The sequence below is a fragment of the Narcine bancroftii genome, chromosome 2 (assembly GCF_036971445.1).
Source record: "Narcine bancroftii isolate sNarBan1 chromosome 2, sNarBan1.hap1, whole genome shotgun sequence".
In the NCBI taxonomy this organism is placed as follows: domain Eukaryota; kingdom Metazoa; phylum Chordata; class Chondrichthyes; order Torpediniformes; family Narcinidae; genus Narcine; species Narcine bancroftii.
The window spans coordinates 36,717,308-36,736,377 of NC_091470.1; the positions used below are offsets into that span (position 1 = coordinate 36,717,308).

A 19,070-nucleotide genomic window follows, 5' to 3' on the forward strand; every position below is an offset into this window, starting at 1 on the left:
TCTCAAAAGCTATCAACTTTCTCAATAAGTTAACTGCCATGCCAGTAATGTTCTAATAGTGTTTGAAATATTCTCAATTATACTATATTGAAACATATACAAGATAGATTAAATACAGGTAGTCCCTGACTTCTTTGGCTTGGCTTCGCGGACGAAGATTTATGGAGGGGGTAAAAAGTCCACGTCAGCTGCAGGCTCGTTTGTGGCTGACCCTGACTTATAACCTATGCAACTTACGCACATCTGTGCGTATGGCTGAAAAAAATGTTAATATTAAAATTACACTCTTGGGATGAAAGTAGGGGCCTATCTATGGAAAATAGCACCTATGGCAGGGGTGGCCAACCTCTCTTGAGAGCTGGGCTCGGTGACCAACATGTTGTATTTGACGAACGATAAAATAGATGTAGTGAATTTCTGACTTGCGCCCATTTTGAGATACGACCGGTCAGTCAGAACAGAACACGGACGTAAGTTGAGGACTACCTGCATATGGAAGGTTCAACAATGCCTTAGCTAAATTTGCTTTAAGACATACCTGTAGAATTCTATGAATTTTAAATGATACAGAATTTTTCCATTATACTGGAGTCAATATAGCATACAAATTTCTCAGATATTTACAGAATGTTTTTTGTGGAACTTTATATTGCTATATCCACAGTGATGCTATTGTCAAGGTTGTGCATGGAATTTTAATTGAAAGAACACATGAGGATGTAAAGTTAAATAGGTTTTAATTGTTGGCTTTAAAATAGCTCAAGAAGCAGAAGCAAAAAGGATATTGCAGCTTTAAATTATAATAATCATAAAAGCTTAAAAACTGGTAAACCAAGGTCATTCAGTTTGGTCAGAATTTCAGTATTTTTCAGATTTCAGATTTATTGCCTGAGTATATACATGACATCACATACGGGCGAGGCAGATTTACCACTTACAGTTTTTTGTTGTGATATGTGCCACCATCATTGATAGAAAAGATATGGAGCTTAAATTTTACATATTGGTGAATGCAAGATTTTGTCCCACAATATACATCAAAAATCTACAAATGTTAAGAATTAATATTTAACTTTTAATATTAATGCCAAAATGAAATAATCATAAAATGTTCTGGCACTGCAAGGGGTTAAAATGGGACTGTTAATCACAGGGAATAAACACTCCATTACTATACAAATATGTTGTTTTAGATCATCCATTCGTCATCACTATAAATGTTCCTGAGATGTGCTCAAAGTTCTGTCTTTGCTCAGTAGCTGCCAGATGAGGCAGTGAGTTTATGCTACTACAGAAAGTTAAACTTTGCATGTGATTAGCAGCCCCCTTTAAGTTCCCTTCAACAGCGCAACTTGATTTTTAAATATAGGTCATGATTCGACACTCACTTGCTGGCCAGTTCACCCCCAGGTGGGAGGTTTGGGATGCTCTCCGACGACAAAGCACGCATCATGTGGACTACATCTGGTACCCCCTCAGCACCCTGCTTCTCAAAGATTTCTGGGGAATCAGAAGGACTTGTGGGTCAGTGGAATATGCATTTTAAAACTATGTGTCTATCAAAAAAAATCAAAGTTGGAAATAACTATGATACAAACAACATAGCAGCAACCATGAAAGATCAGTGAACTCTCCATAAAAATTCTAATGCACTTTCTCATTATGTATTTGTATTAGCAATATTTAGTGCATATAAATACCAGATGAATTTTTGAGAACTCAGTTATTAACATGTACATAAGAATAGGAGAAGAATTTGAAACCTGACCAATGTCCTGAGCACATGCAATAATTCATTCAAATTTTAATGAGTGTATTAAAGCTGCTAGGTTTTGGATTCGAATGTATCATAACCATATGTATTAGCTCTACTTTTAGTTAAAAAAAATTGATCATGATTCAAAGAAATCTTACTTGTGGGAATTAAAACAGCTGTTAAATAGATTGTGAAATATTCTCTGAATACTTCCTAAAATTTGGTCAAATAAAACAATTCAAAGCTCTCAGAATTGATTCAGTAAAAGTCTTTATTAGAATAACTTTTCAACATAACTTTATGTTGACTAACATATGACTAACATATCAGTATATTGTATTTAATCCTGCAAATAATTTACTATACAAAAATAAAAGATTTATAGCTACTTACTGACCCTAAATTTTGAACAATAACTAAACTGCTTGATTTCTATATAAGATGATCTCATCTTGTTGAAGTTTGTGTGCAAACATTAAGCAAGTGACTACAATACATTAATCACTTCTTTGTCACAGCATAAGTCTGTAAATACTTTCTTAAATTCTTAAAGTCTCATTTGATTGAAATGTTGAGACAAAATGACAGTTCAGCATCTCATCTATAAAAAAGTCAAATAAACTGCTTGTTACCCATTACGTAGGTACAGGCAAGGGAGATGAACTGATGCTGTCACAGAATAAAACTCCAATACAACAAGTATTCATTTTAGCAAACTTTTATAACTTTATTTGTTCCTCTGTATATGTCTATTGCTTCTATCCATCTGTCGAGTGCCAACATATTGTATCCTTCAATATTTCCTGAAATGTCACTTAAGAAAATATACCATTAAATTACCTGCTATAAAGCACATTATACAATGAATTTTTTTTTAAATGGGCTTAATTCAATGATTAAAATATGCAATGTTCCCACACACAACCTTTATTCCTTACAATCAGAGGAGACCCCGGGAAAAGGAAGACAAACATAAATGAATAAAACTAAAAGAGGGAAACTTGTAGCCTGATAGGCATCAGTAACATTAATCTGATCATCAATTGTACCCCTATTCCTATAATTTAAATTCCTCTCTAAACATTAACTGTATAACAACTGCACAGTGTTCTGCTGGAAAAACAAAATATCACATTTCCAATTTAAGCTGTATCCAGGATAAAGAGATGGAATTAAATAATTGAATCAAGTCACCTGATTAGCTGGCTTCATAATTTGGATGATTTTTTTTAAAATTTGCCATTAGGCATCAGCAGAAGGACTTGACATGAAATTCAGTTAAATTAAAATACACAAAATATAAATCTATACAATATTTAGGCATTATAGAACAATAATCAACTTATAAATATACATAACTGAAACAATGCAATGCAACTACTATCAGCATGCATTCGACATCACTTTATATCGTACAACTGCATTCTGTTATCGACCTTAAATGCACATTTCTATTCATAATTTGCTTATAACATTCAGCTTATTTTTTTTAATCATCAGTTCCCAGTAGTTATCACACCATCTTTATGTAATTAAATAGGCTTAATCTTCTGATCAGCTGTTACATTTAAGTTATTTATCAAAGAAAGATAAGGATAACTAATATTTGCAAATATGTTGTAACCTGCATTAAAATTCAATTTCTTGGAGATTTACAGTGCTATAATTTTACAAAGCATCACCAATAAAACCATTTTTGTTTCAATTCAAAATATTTAAAAATTAAATTATGGCTTGTATGAACATGTTTCACTGACCTCTCACTGAACGAGACCAACACACACAAACATATGGACATATTCCCTAGTCCCAGTTATTTGAATCTCTTGTTCACTAACAAACATTGTACAGGACTTTCCAATCAATTTTGAAGGTATATTTTAGAGGTAAAAGTCAAACTAATAATAAATCTGATCTTTGGGCTATTTCATACTTAATTCAATTCACACATTCAGTATAGATGTCAGTTTAATCACAATTCTCATCAGGTAACAGTTTCATATAGACATCAACTCAAAGGTTGCAAATTGAAATCATATTATAAACAACCTTCAAATTCTATGATGGATCAAATCATTATCGTGCCCCCCTCTTTCATTTGTTTCAGTAATATAGTAAAACTCCAACAATCCAACATCTATCAGCCCTTAGGTGGTGCCAAACAGGCAAATCTTTGGTGTTATTTGAATGCAATTTCTATTAATACCCAAAACCCCACATTCCCACTTTCTTTAGGTTCCAAATAACTTTTTTTTTCAGTAAACCTCAGAGGAACTTGGCCCAAGCGATTTTTTGAGAGAGCGTGACAAACAAAACCACAAAGAGCAGATGCTGAACGCAACGCCCTTACAATGCCAGTGATCCGGGACCGGGATTCGAATCCTGCACTGTAAGGAGTATGTATGTTCTCCCAGTGTCTGCGTGGGTTTTCCCAAGGGGTCCAGTTTCCTCCCACCGTTCAAATCATACCAGGGGGTGTAGGTAAATTGGGTGGCACAGTCTCATGGCCGAAATGACTTGTCATTGTGCTGTACGTCTCAATTTTAATTTAACGTCAAGCTTTTCAAAAAAATCTGATGTTGTATATTCAGAGTTTTACTGTATCAATCCACCATGAATATTCACTAAAAAGGACAGCTCCACAACATGACCAGAGCAAGTTCAATATTTAACATATATCACAGCGATCCATTTGCAACACTGTGGAAAATTTTAACTGTAGCTCAAAAGCTACTTAAAAGGAAAAAAAGATGCCATTTCTTTCTCATTAATCCAAACATTGTAAAATAAAATACATTACTAGCATTACTTGATTCAGATCATTTAAGCTTGTTAAATCAGAGGTTTTTTTTAATATCAGCAACCTGGGCAAAATTTTTGCTGTAAATTTAAATGGAAAAACTACTTTATAACACTTTGCACCAATGTATGGCCAATTCTTTTAAATAAAAACTCAGCTATTTTGGCTAATCATGTTTTGTTTCTTCAGCCAGCTGTTTGCAATCAAATAGCTGACAGAATGCGTGTCTGTGCACAATAATGAGACATGAGAAAATGAAATCTCTAACCAGTAAGCAATCCTGAAATCACTAATGTAGTTCATTTCATTTCTCTTTGAACCTAATGTAATATAGACAGGTATTCAAAACTACTTGTATTTTATTCAATATTATATGAAACTATTTTTAAATGTAATAAAAACAATGGAAAATTGTTGACTAGTTAATAATAACTGCTTACGAGCATAAATTGTCTTTAAAGCCTCATAGGGAGATGTAATGGCTTAATGATACGCTAACACAAACAATCAGAATGTGGCTATTACCTGGTAATAAAAATATTCACCTCCTGTTTAGACCAAGTCAACAGATCCATGTGTTTGCAGAGTTTTTTTTTGGAAAACAGAATTTACACTGGCATGACTGATAAATGCACATTCAAGTAAGCTTAACCACAAGCAGGAGAAAAATCATATATTAATGTTGGAATGGTCAAAAAGCTACTTTGAATTTTGATGAAGGCATATTATTTGTGGCAGTCATATATGCATATCAAAATTATACTTTCATTTTTCATAGCAAGCTGTAACTGCTATAATATCAGACTTTAGCCTTCCATGGAATTTCCTTTATCTGCAATGATGAGGATTACTGTGTATCTTGTTAATTTTATCTTTCTCTCAACAGTACATTGTTCAAACTTGGACTTTACAGCTGTAGCAATCAAGGTCTCATATTTTCATTTTGATCTACTCTGTTTTAAGTATGAACAAAATGAAGCTGACAAACTATTTGTAACAATTCTATTAAAATAAAATGGGCCACAACAAATGAGTGGGAGAACAGTTTTCCTGTTCAAAAGAACATCAGAAATCACATGTAGTGAATTCGAAGAGTTGAAAACTTAGAACAAGGGCAAAGCTCTCTTTTAAAAATTGTAGACATTTGCCCAGGGTGCCTCACTTACTGTTTAACATTCTTTTAGAAAGAGAAAGTTCAGTTTTGACCTTGTGCAACTTTTTAGATAGAACATTATACAATTAAATACAAAAATAAGAGATAGTCGATTTTTGGTAGTCAATAGAACCAAAGCAGCAACACTTCCGGGGCACAGCTACATTGTAACAATGACAGCCTTCAAAAACCTGAGCAAACTACAGCAATTAATCACACTAGCAGCATTCCTTCCTATGGACAAAAAGCATAACCACAAATGCATGAAACATATTGATAACCATCAAAATTGTCCTGCAAGTGAAATGGTGTCCACAACTGAACCGTCAAGTGCTAATATAAAGTAGTAATTACACTGACAACTCTACATGATATGTAATGAAAAACTTCAACTTAATAGTAATAACTGAAAGTTATCCCTCTAAGCTCAGGTGTGTATGATAGCACAAAGTTTTACAAAAGTACAATTTTTAATATGTACAGTATTTTAATAAAATGTTTCAGATACTAAGCATAGCATCAAGTATTATATTGAAGAATCAGTTAAGTTCATCAAGAAGTTACAGAAAATAAAAGATTTATAAAATTTAGTTGCCAGTTCATATGAAAGAACTTAGAGGGTTAACACAATTTACTTCCTTTTTAAAATTATTTTACTTAGCATCAAGTGTTTTTTTTAGATGCTCCACCTTCCACTTTGTTCTCCAGATGTTTGTCCAACTCTGCTTCTCTTTTCACTGCTTCTGGTGACACTTTTGGTGCATTTGGAAAGCAAATCAATACGACACTCATGTTGTCTCGACTCCCCTGTTTTGAAGCGGGAAGAAAAATCTCAGTCATACAATTAAATAAGAATATATTAAATCCTTGAATCATTATAATTCTTGTTGTGAAATCTATAAAGATATCCAACTACTCATTTTTGCTACTTTAAAAAAATATGGTGAGAGCCATTGTACGGCTGCAGAACATGGAGCATAATTGCCTCTTAGCTCTTGGCTATCGTTTAAAAATCACAGAACCAGTTTGGAAATGTAACCAAGGAGAGCCCAGCTGAAAAAGGTTTTCACATTTAATAAACTTCCAGGTCCTTCTATTTCTTTGAAGTACGTTAAACAATAATCTGGAAATTTATAATGGCAAACATCATGAAAAGGGCACACATAGTAAAGGATTGATGACTGTCACTGAGAATCTTTTGATTTCTTTTTTTTTAAGAAGAATGTTAAAATTAATTTCAAAAACATACTGGTCAATGGTATTTCCATTGACCTCCAAAACTTTAGTTTAACTATTAATAGGAACAACATACAAGAGTCCAGATAATCTGCTGGTCACCACTGAAGGCCAAATTGCATCAAAATAGTGGAGTTTAAGAGTCATAAGGACATTATCAGACAGCTGTTTCATTTGGGGACATTTTTGACTCCAGTCTGAAAAATGCTGACCTGGAATGGGGGTGGGTGGGGTCATTTCTGTGCCGGCGTTTTTCCGCCAGCGAACCAAATCACAGCCCTGGAACGCTGCGCTCTGAAAGCTGATGACCTCATTCCAGGACCAGCTCGGGTATGGAAGATGATGCTGCGATGACACGTTTGTGACGTTTCAGCGTGAAATGCTAACTACTGAGGCAACAGTCGGGATTCAGAATCATGAAATTTGCTGGCACTCTAACGATATTTACAACTAGTAGCATTATTGCTTTAAGCTGCACCATTAGTTTTGTAGATGGAGAAGTCAGACGCACAAGTTTTATAACACAGATGGCCCTGACGCTGTTTACCGCAACCCGCCTCTTTTGGTCTAGGAATGCCGGCCTCTGTGCAAAATTACACCCTGTCCCAGCATTTTGCCGACTTTGCTCAGTTCTACGCGAATGACCAGATCAAGCTTGAAGCCAGGATACTGCCAAGTTCTCCTTACAGCAATTATCTGTGGGAAAATGTCAATAGATTTATACAGCACAGAAACAGGTTTTTTGGCCCAACACATCCATGCCAATTCACTTGCCTTCCTGAGTTAGTCACATTTGCCTGCACTTGGTCCACATCCTTGTAAACCATTTCCAACCATGTTCCTATCTCAATGTCCAAACATTATGGAGAGCACTGTACCTGCCCATTCCTTCACCTGCAAAATTTTATCTCTGTTTGGGTAGTAAGTATCAAACCAGGTGGTTAAAATTACTTATGGGCTTGTAACTCAAAGAAAGATTCCATTGTCAAATGAGCCGTTATGAGGCTGAAAAACAAGAACAGTAAGAGACATCACCCAAAATTGATAGTTTGGAACATCATGAAGGACAGCGAGTGTACTGATGAGCTCAGTAATCGCAAAGGGACTGGTAATCCAAGGAAGACCCCCAATGATGATGGCGGAAGAATACTCATCATAATGAAGAAAAATCCCCAAACCTATGCCTGACAGATGAGAAACACTCTTCAGGAAGCAGGTGTGGATATATTGATGGCTACTGTCTGCATAAAACATTATGAACAGAAATACAGAGGCTAGATTGCAAGATGCAAACCACAAGCTAGCCACAAAAAGGATTGCTAGATTACAGTTTTCCAAGAATTACAGGTATGCACCACTTAACATCCGTTCAGGCAACATCCATTGTCTGTGGTCCCATAAAATTATAATAGAATTCAGAAATCCTGATCAGAAAATGGAGCGAACATAACTGGACATATGCAACAACTTCCCACACACGTGTATCTCATGTCTTTTGTATACAAAGGCTTATGTATATAGGTTCTGTACTGTACTTTCCATCATAGCCCCCAAACGCAGCAAAACCAGTGCTAATGATAGCAGCAACAAGCGACAAAGGAGAAATATCGATCTGGAAGTGAAACAAAAGGTTATTGAACAACAAAGGTGGAAAAACAGTGAATGTAGTTGCTCGCAATTTAGGCATGTCACACTCGACAACCACGAGGATCCTCAAAAATAAAGAAAAAATTCTCCAACCTGTTAAAGGATTGGCTCCACTGAAAGCTACAAGGCTAATGAAAATGTGAGAGGGACCTATATCAGATATGGAGAAATTACTAATGGATTGAGGACCAAACACAAAAGCGAGTCCTTTTCAATACATTGACGATCACTGCTAAGGCACAAAATTTGTACCAGATGCATAAAGAAAAAGCAGGACCAGATTATGATATCGAGTTTAGTCCTAGCTCTGGGGGGGGGGTTCAGGCGCTTCAAACAACATTTTTCACTGCATAATGTGAAAGTGAGTGGTGAGTCTGCGAGGGCTGATGCAAAGGCAGCAAAAGAATTTGTTGAAACCTTAGATAAACTAATTGTAGAGGGAGGTTATTTGTCCCAGCAAATTTTAAAATTGGACAAATCTCCTTATTTTGGAAGCGAATGCCTGAAAGGACCTTCACCAATAAGGAGGCCAAGTCAATGCCAGGCTTCAAGGCTTTTAAAAAGAATGATAGCATTGATAGGAGGCAATGTTGCTGACTACAAGTTAAAGCCATTTCTTATTTGGCATAGTGAAAACCCCAGAGCTTTAAAGAACATTAACAAACAAACCATACCGATTTATTACAGGAGCAATAAAAAGTCCTGGATGGACACAAATGCTGTTTCAAGATGCCCTTCTCAATTGCTATGCCAGTGAAATGGAGAAGTACTGCTTAGAAGGCATACCTTTCAAGATTTTGCTAATTGTAGACAATGCTCCACGACATCCTCCTTTCATTGGTGACTTCACCCCCAACGTCAAAGTGGTGTTCCTCCCACCACTTTAATCCAGCCAATGGACCAAGGGGTTATTGCAGCATTCAAGGTCTATGACCTGAGGAGGACTTTTGCTCAGGCTACTGCTGTAACTGATGACACTGGCAAGACACTGATGCACTTCTGGAAGGAGCACAATATTTTCTACTGCATAAAGAATCTTGCTTGGGCCTAGGATGATGTGATTAAAGAGTGCATGAATGGCATATGGAAAAAAATACTGTTGTTGACATGGTAAACAACAACCTGAACCTAGATATAGGTGATGAGGACATTGAAGAACTCCCAAAGGTCATTCCTGAGGAACTAACAAAAGAAAAGTTGGTAGAGCAAGAGCAAGTAGCTGAAGAGTCAAGGGAAAAGGAAACAGCAGAAGAGAAACAGGTGCAGAAAAGGTTCATTGTTAAGGGGTTCGCCAAATTCCTTGCAGACCTTAACAGTTTGCTGAAGAAATGTGCCAAAACACTGAACGCTTTCACTGAGAGAGAGGAACGCTCATGCAGTGTTTGCTGCATATAAAGAGATTTATGAAGAAAAATCAAACTAAGAAAACAACATTGGACATATTCCTGAAGAAACCAACGCCTCACCAAGAAAAGCCTCAACTAGGTCCTTCATGCATTACAGAGTGACAGTTCCTCAATGGAGTTATTCAACCTGAAACTTCTCCAGTGGAACTCGATAATGAAATTGAGAACTGTGATGTGGATGATCCTGATCCTCTTTGTTAAATTGTGTGTGATAAAGGCTCAGAAAGTGTTTACATAAAAGGGAGAAAAAAAATTAAACAGTTTAATTTAGCGCAAGTTCAGTCTCCCATATAACTTTGCTAAGTATATACAGTAATATGGTGTTCGCACAACATCCACATGGCAAAATGCCCAATTTCACAGAACATATCATGGATGCTAAGCAGCACATACCTGTATTTAAAAGAGCCTGCAGAATTTTGGAAAAAGATCTTGTGAACAGAAGAGACAAGATAACCTGTATCTGAGTGATGACAAGAGCAAAGTGCGGAGGCGTGCAGGAACTGCCCCAGATCCAAAACAGCCTTTGCCATGGTTTGCATCTTGCAGTGTAGCCTCTGTATTCATGAAGTCTTCTGCAGATAGTAGTCATTGGCATGTACAAACCAGCCTCCTGAAGAGTTTTTGGGAATTTTAGAGTACTCACAAACACCAAATGTCCCAAACATTCTGGTGTCCTGAAAGGAGGGGACTATATATAAAGAGTGTTGTAATTTCTATATGGTAAAACCAAAATGCATATAAATAACCTTGAATAAAATCTGGAATGTGCACTTTAATTACATGTGAATTGTTTGATTACAAATTTAAAACTGGAGCCCAGGGTCAAATAAAGGAAAAATGTGTCTGTCCAAAACATTATGGAGGGCCCTGTATATGTAACTGTTGGACATTCTTATGGCTTGATGAAATTCATTAACAATAGCATGCTTTACTTTGAAGACCATTTTTAACAAAAGCAAAAGAATAGTAGAAAATAGTCAACCTTAATAAAATTGGAAAGGATAAACAAAATACCTTGTACAAGCAAGTGTCAACAATCTGGTTACAAACTTTCTCAAGGTCATCACTGACTTCTAGTCTGGATTTAACAAAATCACAGATCTCTTCATTTCCCATGACATCCCAAATCCCATCACATGCCAGGATAATAAAGTGGTCATCGTCCCTTCTCTCGATTTCATAAACCTCAGGTTCTGGTGAGACAAGCTGCTCTGTTGGTCCCTTCCCATGCACACACTTGTAGTCAAAATCTCCAAGAGCTCTTGAAACAGCAAGGGAACCATTCACACGCTGAATCATCACTGAGCCACCAGCATTCTGGATGCGCTCTTTCTCCAGTGGATTACTCGGTTTGTGATCTTGCGTAAAGAAATGAACCTGTCCATTTCTGCAGAGTAATCCTCGTGAATCTCCACAATTGATGAAGTAAATATGCTTGGGTGATACCATGACACCCACTGCCGTTGACCCACTCCTGTCTGAGCCATGCCTCTTCTCAGAGATTGTTCGCATGTGTTCATCTATCTGCAGAAAACCTGTACGAATTCCACTCTTCACTTTTTCCACAGAAGGCTCCATCAGACCATCGGTGACTTTGAAATCTTGGGTGCTCGTGATATGATCCAGCAAATGTTCACAGCAATATTTAGCAACTTGGGATCCAGCATGTCCATCATACACTGCAAAGAATGACCACGTGTCAAGTCCATGTGGTAGGCCAATGACAGCGGTGTGCGCATCTTCCATCTCAATTCGCCAACCTTGCATGCTGCTCAGTCCATAATGCAGATTGTTCCCTTCACCACGAGCATTGTGTTTTTCCATCTTTGGTTTATCCAGAAAAGCTCCCATTTTTCCACAATATGCTCAGCCCTGAAGAAAAAGTAAACAAATATTTTTTCAGTTTTCTGGACATTCAAATAATGCATTTGAAAAAAACCAGAGTGTATGTAATCTCCAGTATAGTTACATGTAGTGAATAATTAATGAACACAATACTTCAAAGCAATGTTTAACAAACTGTCAACTTTTTTTTTAAATATGGAGAACACTTCTGATCAAATGGAGTGAAGAACAGAAGTCTGCAGATGCTGTGATTGTAGTAAAATCGCACAGTAAATGCTGGAAGAACTCAGCCAGTCTCGCAGCATCCATAGGAGGTGAAAGATATATTACTGATGTTTCGGGCCTGAGCACTCTTCAAGGTATAAGCAGAAAGCAGGCAGACATCTAAATAAAGACTGGAGAGAAAGAGGGAAGAGGAGGAGGAGTCCAGACCAACAAAGAAAAGGTGTTCATAATTGGATATTATAAGAGGAAAGGTGAGAATTGATTTTGGCTATGTGAAAGGAGACCAGAGGGAAAAAGAGAGAGAGAACTAGAGGAAAGGAGTCAGAGGAACAAAGAAAGATGGAGGAGGGGGGATTTAATGGAAACCAGAGAAGTCAATGTTAATGCCATCTGATTGGAGGGTGCCCAGACAGAAAATGAATTGTTGTACTTCTAATTTGTGGGTGGTCTCAGTCTGTTGTCCAGGAGATCATGGACTGACATGTCAGCAAGGGAATAAGATGGGAATTATAAATAGGTGGCCACTGGGAGAGCCATGCTAGTGCGGCGGACAGGGCCAAGGTGCTCAACTAAGCCATCTCCCAGTCACCAGAGATGTCCTCCTTCTTCAAACAACATGACTTTCCCTCCACCACTATCAACAGCCCTCACCTGCATATCTTCCATTACCCTTACATCTGCCCTGGCCCCCTTTGCCCTCATGTGCAACAAGGACAGAATTCCCCTTGTCCTCACCAACCACTCCACCAACCTCCATGCCCAACGCATCCTACTCTACCATTTCCATCACCTACTATGTGATCACACCACCAGACACATATTCCCCTCTCTTCCCTTCTCCGCCTGCCACAGAGAAGAGTACTTCTGTGTCTCCCTCACCCATTCTACCCTCCCCACTAATTGTCCCTGTGGCATCTACCCGTGACCACAGGAGATGCTCCATTTGCATCCAAACCTCCTCCCTCACCACCATTCGGGGCCCTAAACAGTCCTTCCAAGCAAAACAGCACTTCACTTGTGTATCTGGAAGGGTCATCTGTTGCATCCAGTGCTCCCATTGTGGTCTTCACATCGGAGAGATTAGGCACAGACTGGGAGAGGCTTTGTTGCGGACTTCGGCTCTGTCCGCCGCAATAGCATGGATCTCCCAGTGGCCACCCATTTTATTTCCCCATTTTATTCCCTTGTTGACATGTCTGTCCATGGACTCGTGCACTGCCAGACTGAGACCTCCCACAAATTGGAAGAACAACACCTCATATTCCATCTGGGCACCCTCCAACCGCATGGCATTAATATTGACTTCTCCTGTTTCCGTTACCCACCACCCCTCTCCCCCTAAACCTCCTTTTCTGTAGTTTTATCCCTATCTCTTCCCTGCTCCCTCTGTCTCCTTTACCTCAGTTCTGCAGTCACGGAGTCTAACCCTCTCACCCCCACCCCATCCTCCTGTATCAATTGTTATCTTTCCTTTCTCCTGGTCTCTTCTCCATATCCATTTACCATCTTTTGTCTGTTGGACTGTTCCTCCCCCTACTATTTCTTTTATTCACACGCTACCTGCCTTTTCCATACCTTGAAGAAGGGCTCAGGCTCAAAACATCGGTAATATATTTTTACCTCCTAAGAGTTCCTCCAGCATTTCTGTATTTTTACTACAATCACAGCGTCTATACTTTCCTATTTCACTGCGAATGATAATATTCTGATAAGAAGTGGTGACAATAGTGGTAACAATGAGAGATTGAGGAAATCGAGGAGGAGAGGGGTGGAAAATCCACTGGAAGAACTGTGGGTGGAAGAGAATGGAACCAAAGAGGGAGATGAGAATGGGGTGGAGGGGGCAGGGTGAGGATGTATGGGAAAGCAGAAAGAATGGAAGTAGCTCAGAAAGAGAGGGATGTTATCTAAAATTATAAATTTCAATATTCCTGAGATTGCACTGTGGACTGACCAAGTGGAACATGAGGTGTTATTCCTCTCGTTTACGTTGGGCCTCATATTGAGAAAGTGGAGAAAGCTAAGGTCAGTAAGGGAATGGGAAAAAGAGTTGAAATGCTTGAAACCAGGAGTTTGAGATGGCCATTTCTTATTGGATAAATCAACTAAATTGGTAACAACAACTAAAATGGCTAAAATTACATCGAGTTTGATGAAGGAACTGAATTTAATAGATATTTGGCACGTTAAATCTTAAGGAGAAATATTATTCTCTTTATTCCCAATAGACATGACTCTTATTCAAGAAAATATTTTTTTTTTCTAATTTCTACAGTTACAGGGAAGAATTAATTTTGTTCAATATAAATCCAAAATTTTATCAGATTATTTTCCACTTTTAATAGTATGTACAATGCCTGATAAATGACTTTCACCATATATATGGAGGATTAATACTATGTTGTTAAAAAGAGTGGACTTTTTTGATTTTTAAGAAAACAAATTCAATTTTTTTAATATAAATTCTAATTCAGTAGAGAATAAATTTGTTATATGGGAAGCCCTTAAATCTTATTTGAGGGAACAGATTATTAATTATTCAGTTAAAATTATGGAAGATTATTTGAAAGAGATTAATCAGTTGGAACAAGATATAAGAGAATTGGAAGAGTTGCAAAATAAATCTTCTGAAGAAGAGACAATTAATAAATAAAAAAATTCAATTTAATATTATTCAGACATATAGAACTGAGAAATTAATTCATAAAACAAAACAGAAATATTATGAATTTGGAGAAAGGGCTCACAATTAGCCTGGCAATTAAAAGCAAAAGAGGCACACAGAACAATTAATGCAGTTAAAAAACATTCTGGGGCGAATGTTTTTTTTAATTCTCAATTATAAAAATCAGAATCAATTCAGGATGAAAATAAGATTAATAATTTTTTTATCTCAAATAGATTTGCCTAGTTTGAATGCTCAAGAGCAAAAAATGATTTGAATTTTCCTTTTACAGCAAAGGAGATTATTGAAGTAATGAGTTCATTACAACATAGTAAGTCACTGGGGGGGGGGGGGGAAAGATGGGTTTCCTATAGAGTTTTATAAAAAAAATTAAGGATCTTTTGATACCTCCATTTATGAAGGTATTAAATCAAGCATTGGAAACATCCTCTTCTGGATCCTTTTTTAAACAGCAACTATTATATGAAAGAGCTTCATATAGACCAATTTCATTATAAAATGCTAATTATAAGATATTCATTAAAGTATTAGCAAACAGATTGATAAAATATCTACTGAAGTTAATACATATAGATCAAACTGGATTTGTTAAAAATAGGAAATTTGCAGATAATATGGCAAAGCTGATTAGTTTAATACATTTAGTTCAAAAGAGAGGCAATTTAAATGATGCAGTGGTTTTAGATTCAGAAAAAGCATTTGATAGATTAGAATGGGATTTTCTTTATAAAGTCAGAGATATTTGGGTTAGGGTCAATATTTATTGATCAGATTAAAATAATATACAAGAACCTTACTGTGAAAGTAGTGACTAATGGTCAAATTTCATCAACTTTTTGACTGACTAGATCAAGTAGACAAGGTTGTCCATTCGCTTGCTTTATTTGTTTTAGCAATTGAACCCTTTGCTGAATTAATAGGACAGGATTTTTTGAAAAAAAGGTATTAAAATGAATCAGGAAGAACATAAAATAAGTTTGTTTGTGGGTGGAGTTTTGATTTATTTAACAGACCCGTTAAATTCATTGTGCAAACTTTAATTTATCTAGTTATAAAATTAATTGGGGAAAGAAGTGAAAGTATGCCTTTATTATACAAATTGTAAGAAGGTCATTGATTTTAAGTGGACAGATGTGAGAATAAAATATTTAGGTATTTGGGTGGAAGCTGAATTAGAAAATTTATTTAAATTAAATTATTCCCCATTATTAAAAAGAATAAAGGAAGATTTGAAAAGATGGAATATGTTACCTAGTACTTTAATAGGTAGAGTTAATTGTTTAAAGATTAACGTTTTTCCATGAATTTAATTCTTTTTTCAATTGATTAGTATTCCAATTACTCAAAAAAATTTTAAAGAATTCAATGCTTATTTTAGGAAATTTTTATGGAACGATGGCAAGTTTCTTTGGATAAATTAAATTGGAATTACTATTTAGGAGGTTTGTAGTTCCATAATTTTATGAATTATTATAAAGCTGCCCAGTTGTGTTTTGTTAATATAATTTATGATTTAAATAAAACTTCAGCCTGGGTATATATAGAACTTAGTAAAATAGAGGAACCAAACCCACAAGATTGTATTTATAAAGGGAATTTAAGATTGTTAACAATGAATAGAGAGACTCCAATATTGAAGAATTTAATTGAGTTTTGGAATAAGGTTGATAAAAAAATTGGATTATTATCTGGAAAAACACCATTATTTCAGAATAGATTGATTCTGTTTTGCATGGGAAATAAATTTTTTAAGATTTGGCAGTGTCAGGGAATTAAGAAGATTGAAGATGTTTTTTGAAGCGGGGAACAGATTTATTTTAATAGATGAAGGAGACTTGAAAATACTAGATTTTGTTATTATCAAGTTATGACATTTTTACATGAAAATTATGGTCACAAGCCATTACTACCAATAGAGATGGAATTAGAATTATTGTTACACAATGGAAATATAAAGAAATTTATTTCAATTATGTATAAGCTAATACAAATGAAAGCCCAAAAAATAGGGCTTCATAATTGTAGACAAAAATGGGAAGTAGATTTGACTAAACAAATAGATGAACGAGATTGGATTGGGATATGTAGAGAAAATATGAAAAGTACAATAAATGTGAGATATAGAATAGTGCAATACAATTTTATTCATCGGTTATATTTAACACCATATAGAGTTTTAAAAAATTGAATCAAACTCTTTTGGATTTATGTTTTAGATGTGGACACGAAATTGGTACATTTTTGCATTCTACTTGGCAGTGTCCTAAAGTTAAACTTTTATTGGAATGAATAATGGGGATTAAATTCCCACAGGATCCAATGTTATTTTTATTGAGTGATATTAAGAATATTGAACTTAAGTTGAAATTGAATGAAGTTTGTTCAAATTGCTTTAGCAATAGCAAGAAAATATATTGCCATAACTTGGAAGTCTGATACAGATTTGGGTTTAAAAAGATGCCATGTTAAAGTCTGGAGTTGTATACTACTTGAGAAAATTACTTATAATTTAAGAGACAAATATATATTTTGGAAGATATGGAGCCCTTATTTACAAAATATGGGTGTTAATATTAAATTGAAGCTCTGACATTCCCTTCTCCTTAAAGTATCAGTATAAGAGACTTTAATATAATAGGCGAGTCTGTTGTCTATCTCATTGTCGATCCTTGCATCTGATGAAATGGTGCAGCCGAGATAGGTAAACTGGTTGACCATTTTGAGTTTTGTGTGCCCGATGGAGATGTGGGGGGACTGGTAGTCATGGTGGGGAGCTGGCTGATGGAGGACCTCAGTTTTCTTCAGGCTGACTTCCAGGCCAAACATTTTGGCAGTTTCCGCAAAGCAGGACATCAAGCGCTGAAGAGCTGGCTCTGAATGGGCAACTAAAGCGGCATCGTCTGCAAAGAGTAGTTCACGGACAAGTTTCTCTTGTGTCTTGGTGTGAGCTTGCAGGCGCCTCAGATTGAAGAGACTGCCATCCGTGCGGTACCGGATGTAAACAGCGTCTTCATTGTTGGGGTCTTTCATGGCTTGGTTCAGCATCATGCTGAAGAAGATTGAAAAGAGGGTTGGTGCGAGAACACAGCCTTGCTTCGCGCCATTGTTAATGGAGAAGGGTTCAGAGAGCTCAATGCTGTATCTGACGGACCATCGCCTTCCCAAGATCGTGTTATATGGCGAGCTCTCCACTGGCCACCGTGACGGAGGTACACCAAAGAAAATGTACAAGGACTGCCTAAAGAAATCTCTTGGTGCCTGCCACATTGACCACCGCCAGTGGGCTGATATCGCCTCAAACCGTGCATCTTGGCGCCTCACAGTTTGGCGGGCAGCAACCTCCTTTGAAGAAGACCGCAGAGCCCACCTCACTGACAAAAGGCAAAGGAGGAAAAACCCAACACCCAACCCCAACCAACCAATTTTCCCCTGCAGCCGCTGCAACCGTGTCTGCCTGTCCCGCATCGGACTTGTCAGCCACAAACGAGCCTGCAGCTGACGTGGACTTTTACCCCCTCCATAAATCTTCGTCCGCGAAGCCAAGCCAAAGTCAATAATAGGCACTCCTGTTGAGAGTCTCTTGTCCCATTCTTTTTTTTCTTCTTTTGTTGGGGGATGGGGGAAGGGGTGGTATATGGGGGGGGGGGTATTTCTTCTTTTTCTTTTATATACCACGTGTATTTGTATTGTTTTGAATGATCTTTAATTATGTGTTTTATTGTGTGGTTTTAAACTAATAAATAAAAATTTTAAAAAGCAATCGCCATTGCTGGCTAATGCTCTGTGAAATAATCCCCAAGTCTGCACTTAGTCTCTCTGATGTAGAAGAGGTTGCATCAGGAGCATCGAATGCAGTATTTGAGGCAGGATGAGTTTCATGAGATAACTCATCTAGAAAGGCTGCTTAAATGCCTGGATGGTGGTAACAGTAAATATTGCACCTCCTGCGTTACGTTGGAAAATACCAGGAAGGGTCACGGAGAGAGTGATCCCTGTGAAAGGCAGAAAGGGGTGGGAAGGGGTAGATTTGTCTGGTGGTGGATCATCAAAACTTGGAAATGTCTGATTGTCATCTTTCACCCCTTCCCGGTTTAGCAGTCTCCTACTTCCAATCCAATCCCTCCCATCCTGTCCCCATTATGCAGGTAAACAGGAATGTTTGCAGATGCTGGGGTCAAGAGCAATATACCAATGTGCTGATGAAACTCAGCAGGCCACGCAGCACCTACAGGAAGTAAAGGGTAAACAACATAGTCATGGTATGAGCAACAAAGAGACAAGCAGTCGAATAAAAAGGGGTGGGGTGGTGGTTA

The 19,070-nt window shown here is 37.0% G+C and overlaps 1 protein-coding gene across 2 annotated transcripts in view; it reads right to left on the reverse strand.

Annotated features, from left to right (window-relative positions):
• The window catches only part of ppm1aa (protein phosphatase, Mg2+/Mn2+ dependent, 1Aa), a 43,259-nt gene that overhangs the window by 13,142 nt on the left and 11,047 nt on the right, over positions 1–19,070 (reverse strand). For both annotated transcript variants that reach the window (XM_069916296.1, XM_069916295.1), the window contains exons 2-4: positions 11,016–11,873; positions 6,399–6,516; positions 1,389–1,500 (exon numbers count right to left, since the gene is read on the reverse strand). In XM_069916296.1, coding sequence (XP_069772397.1) covers positions 1,389–1,500; positions 6,399–6,516; positions 11,016–11,852 — 1,067 coding nt within the window. In that variant the 5' untranslated portion in view covers positions 11,853–11,873. The remainder of the gene's footprint in view (positions 1–1,388; positions 1,501–6,398; positions 6,517–11,015; positions 11,874–19,070) is intronic.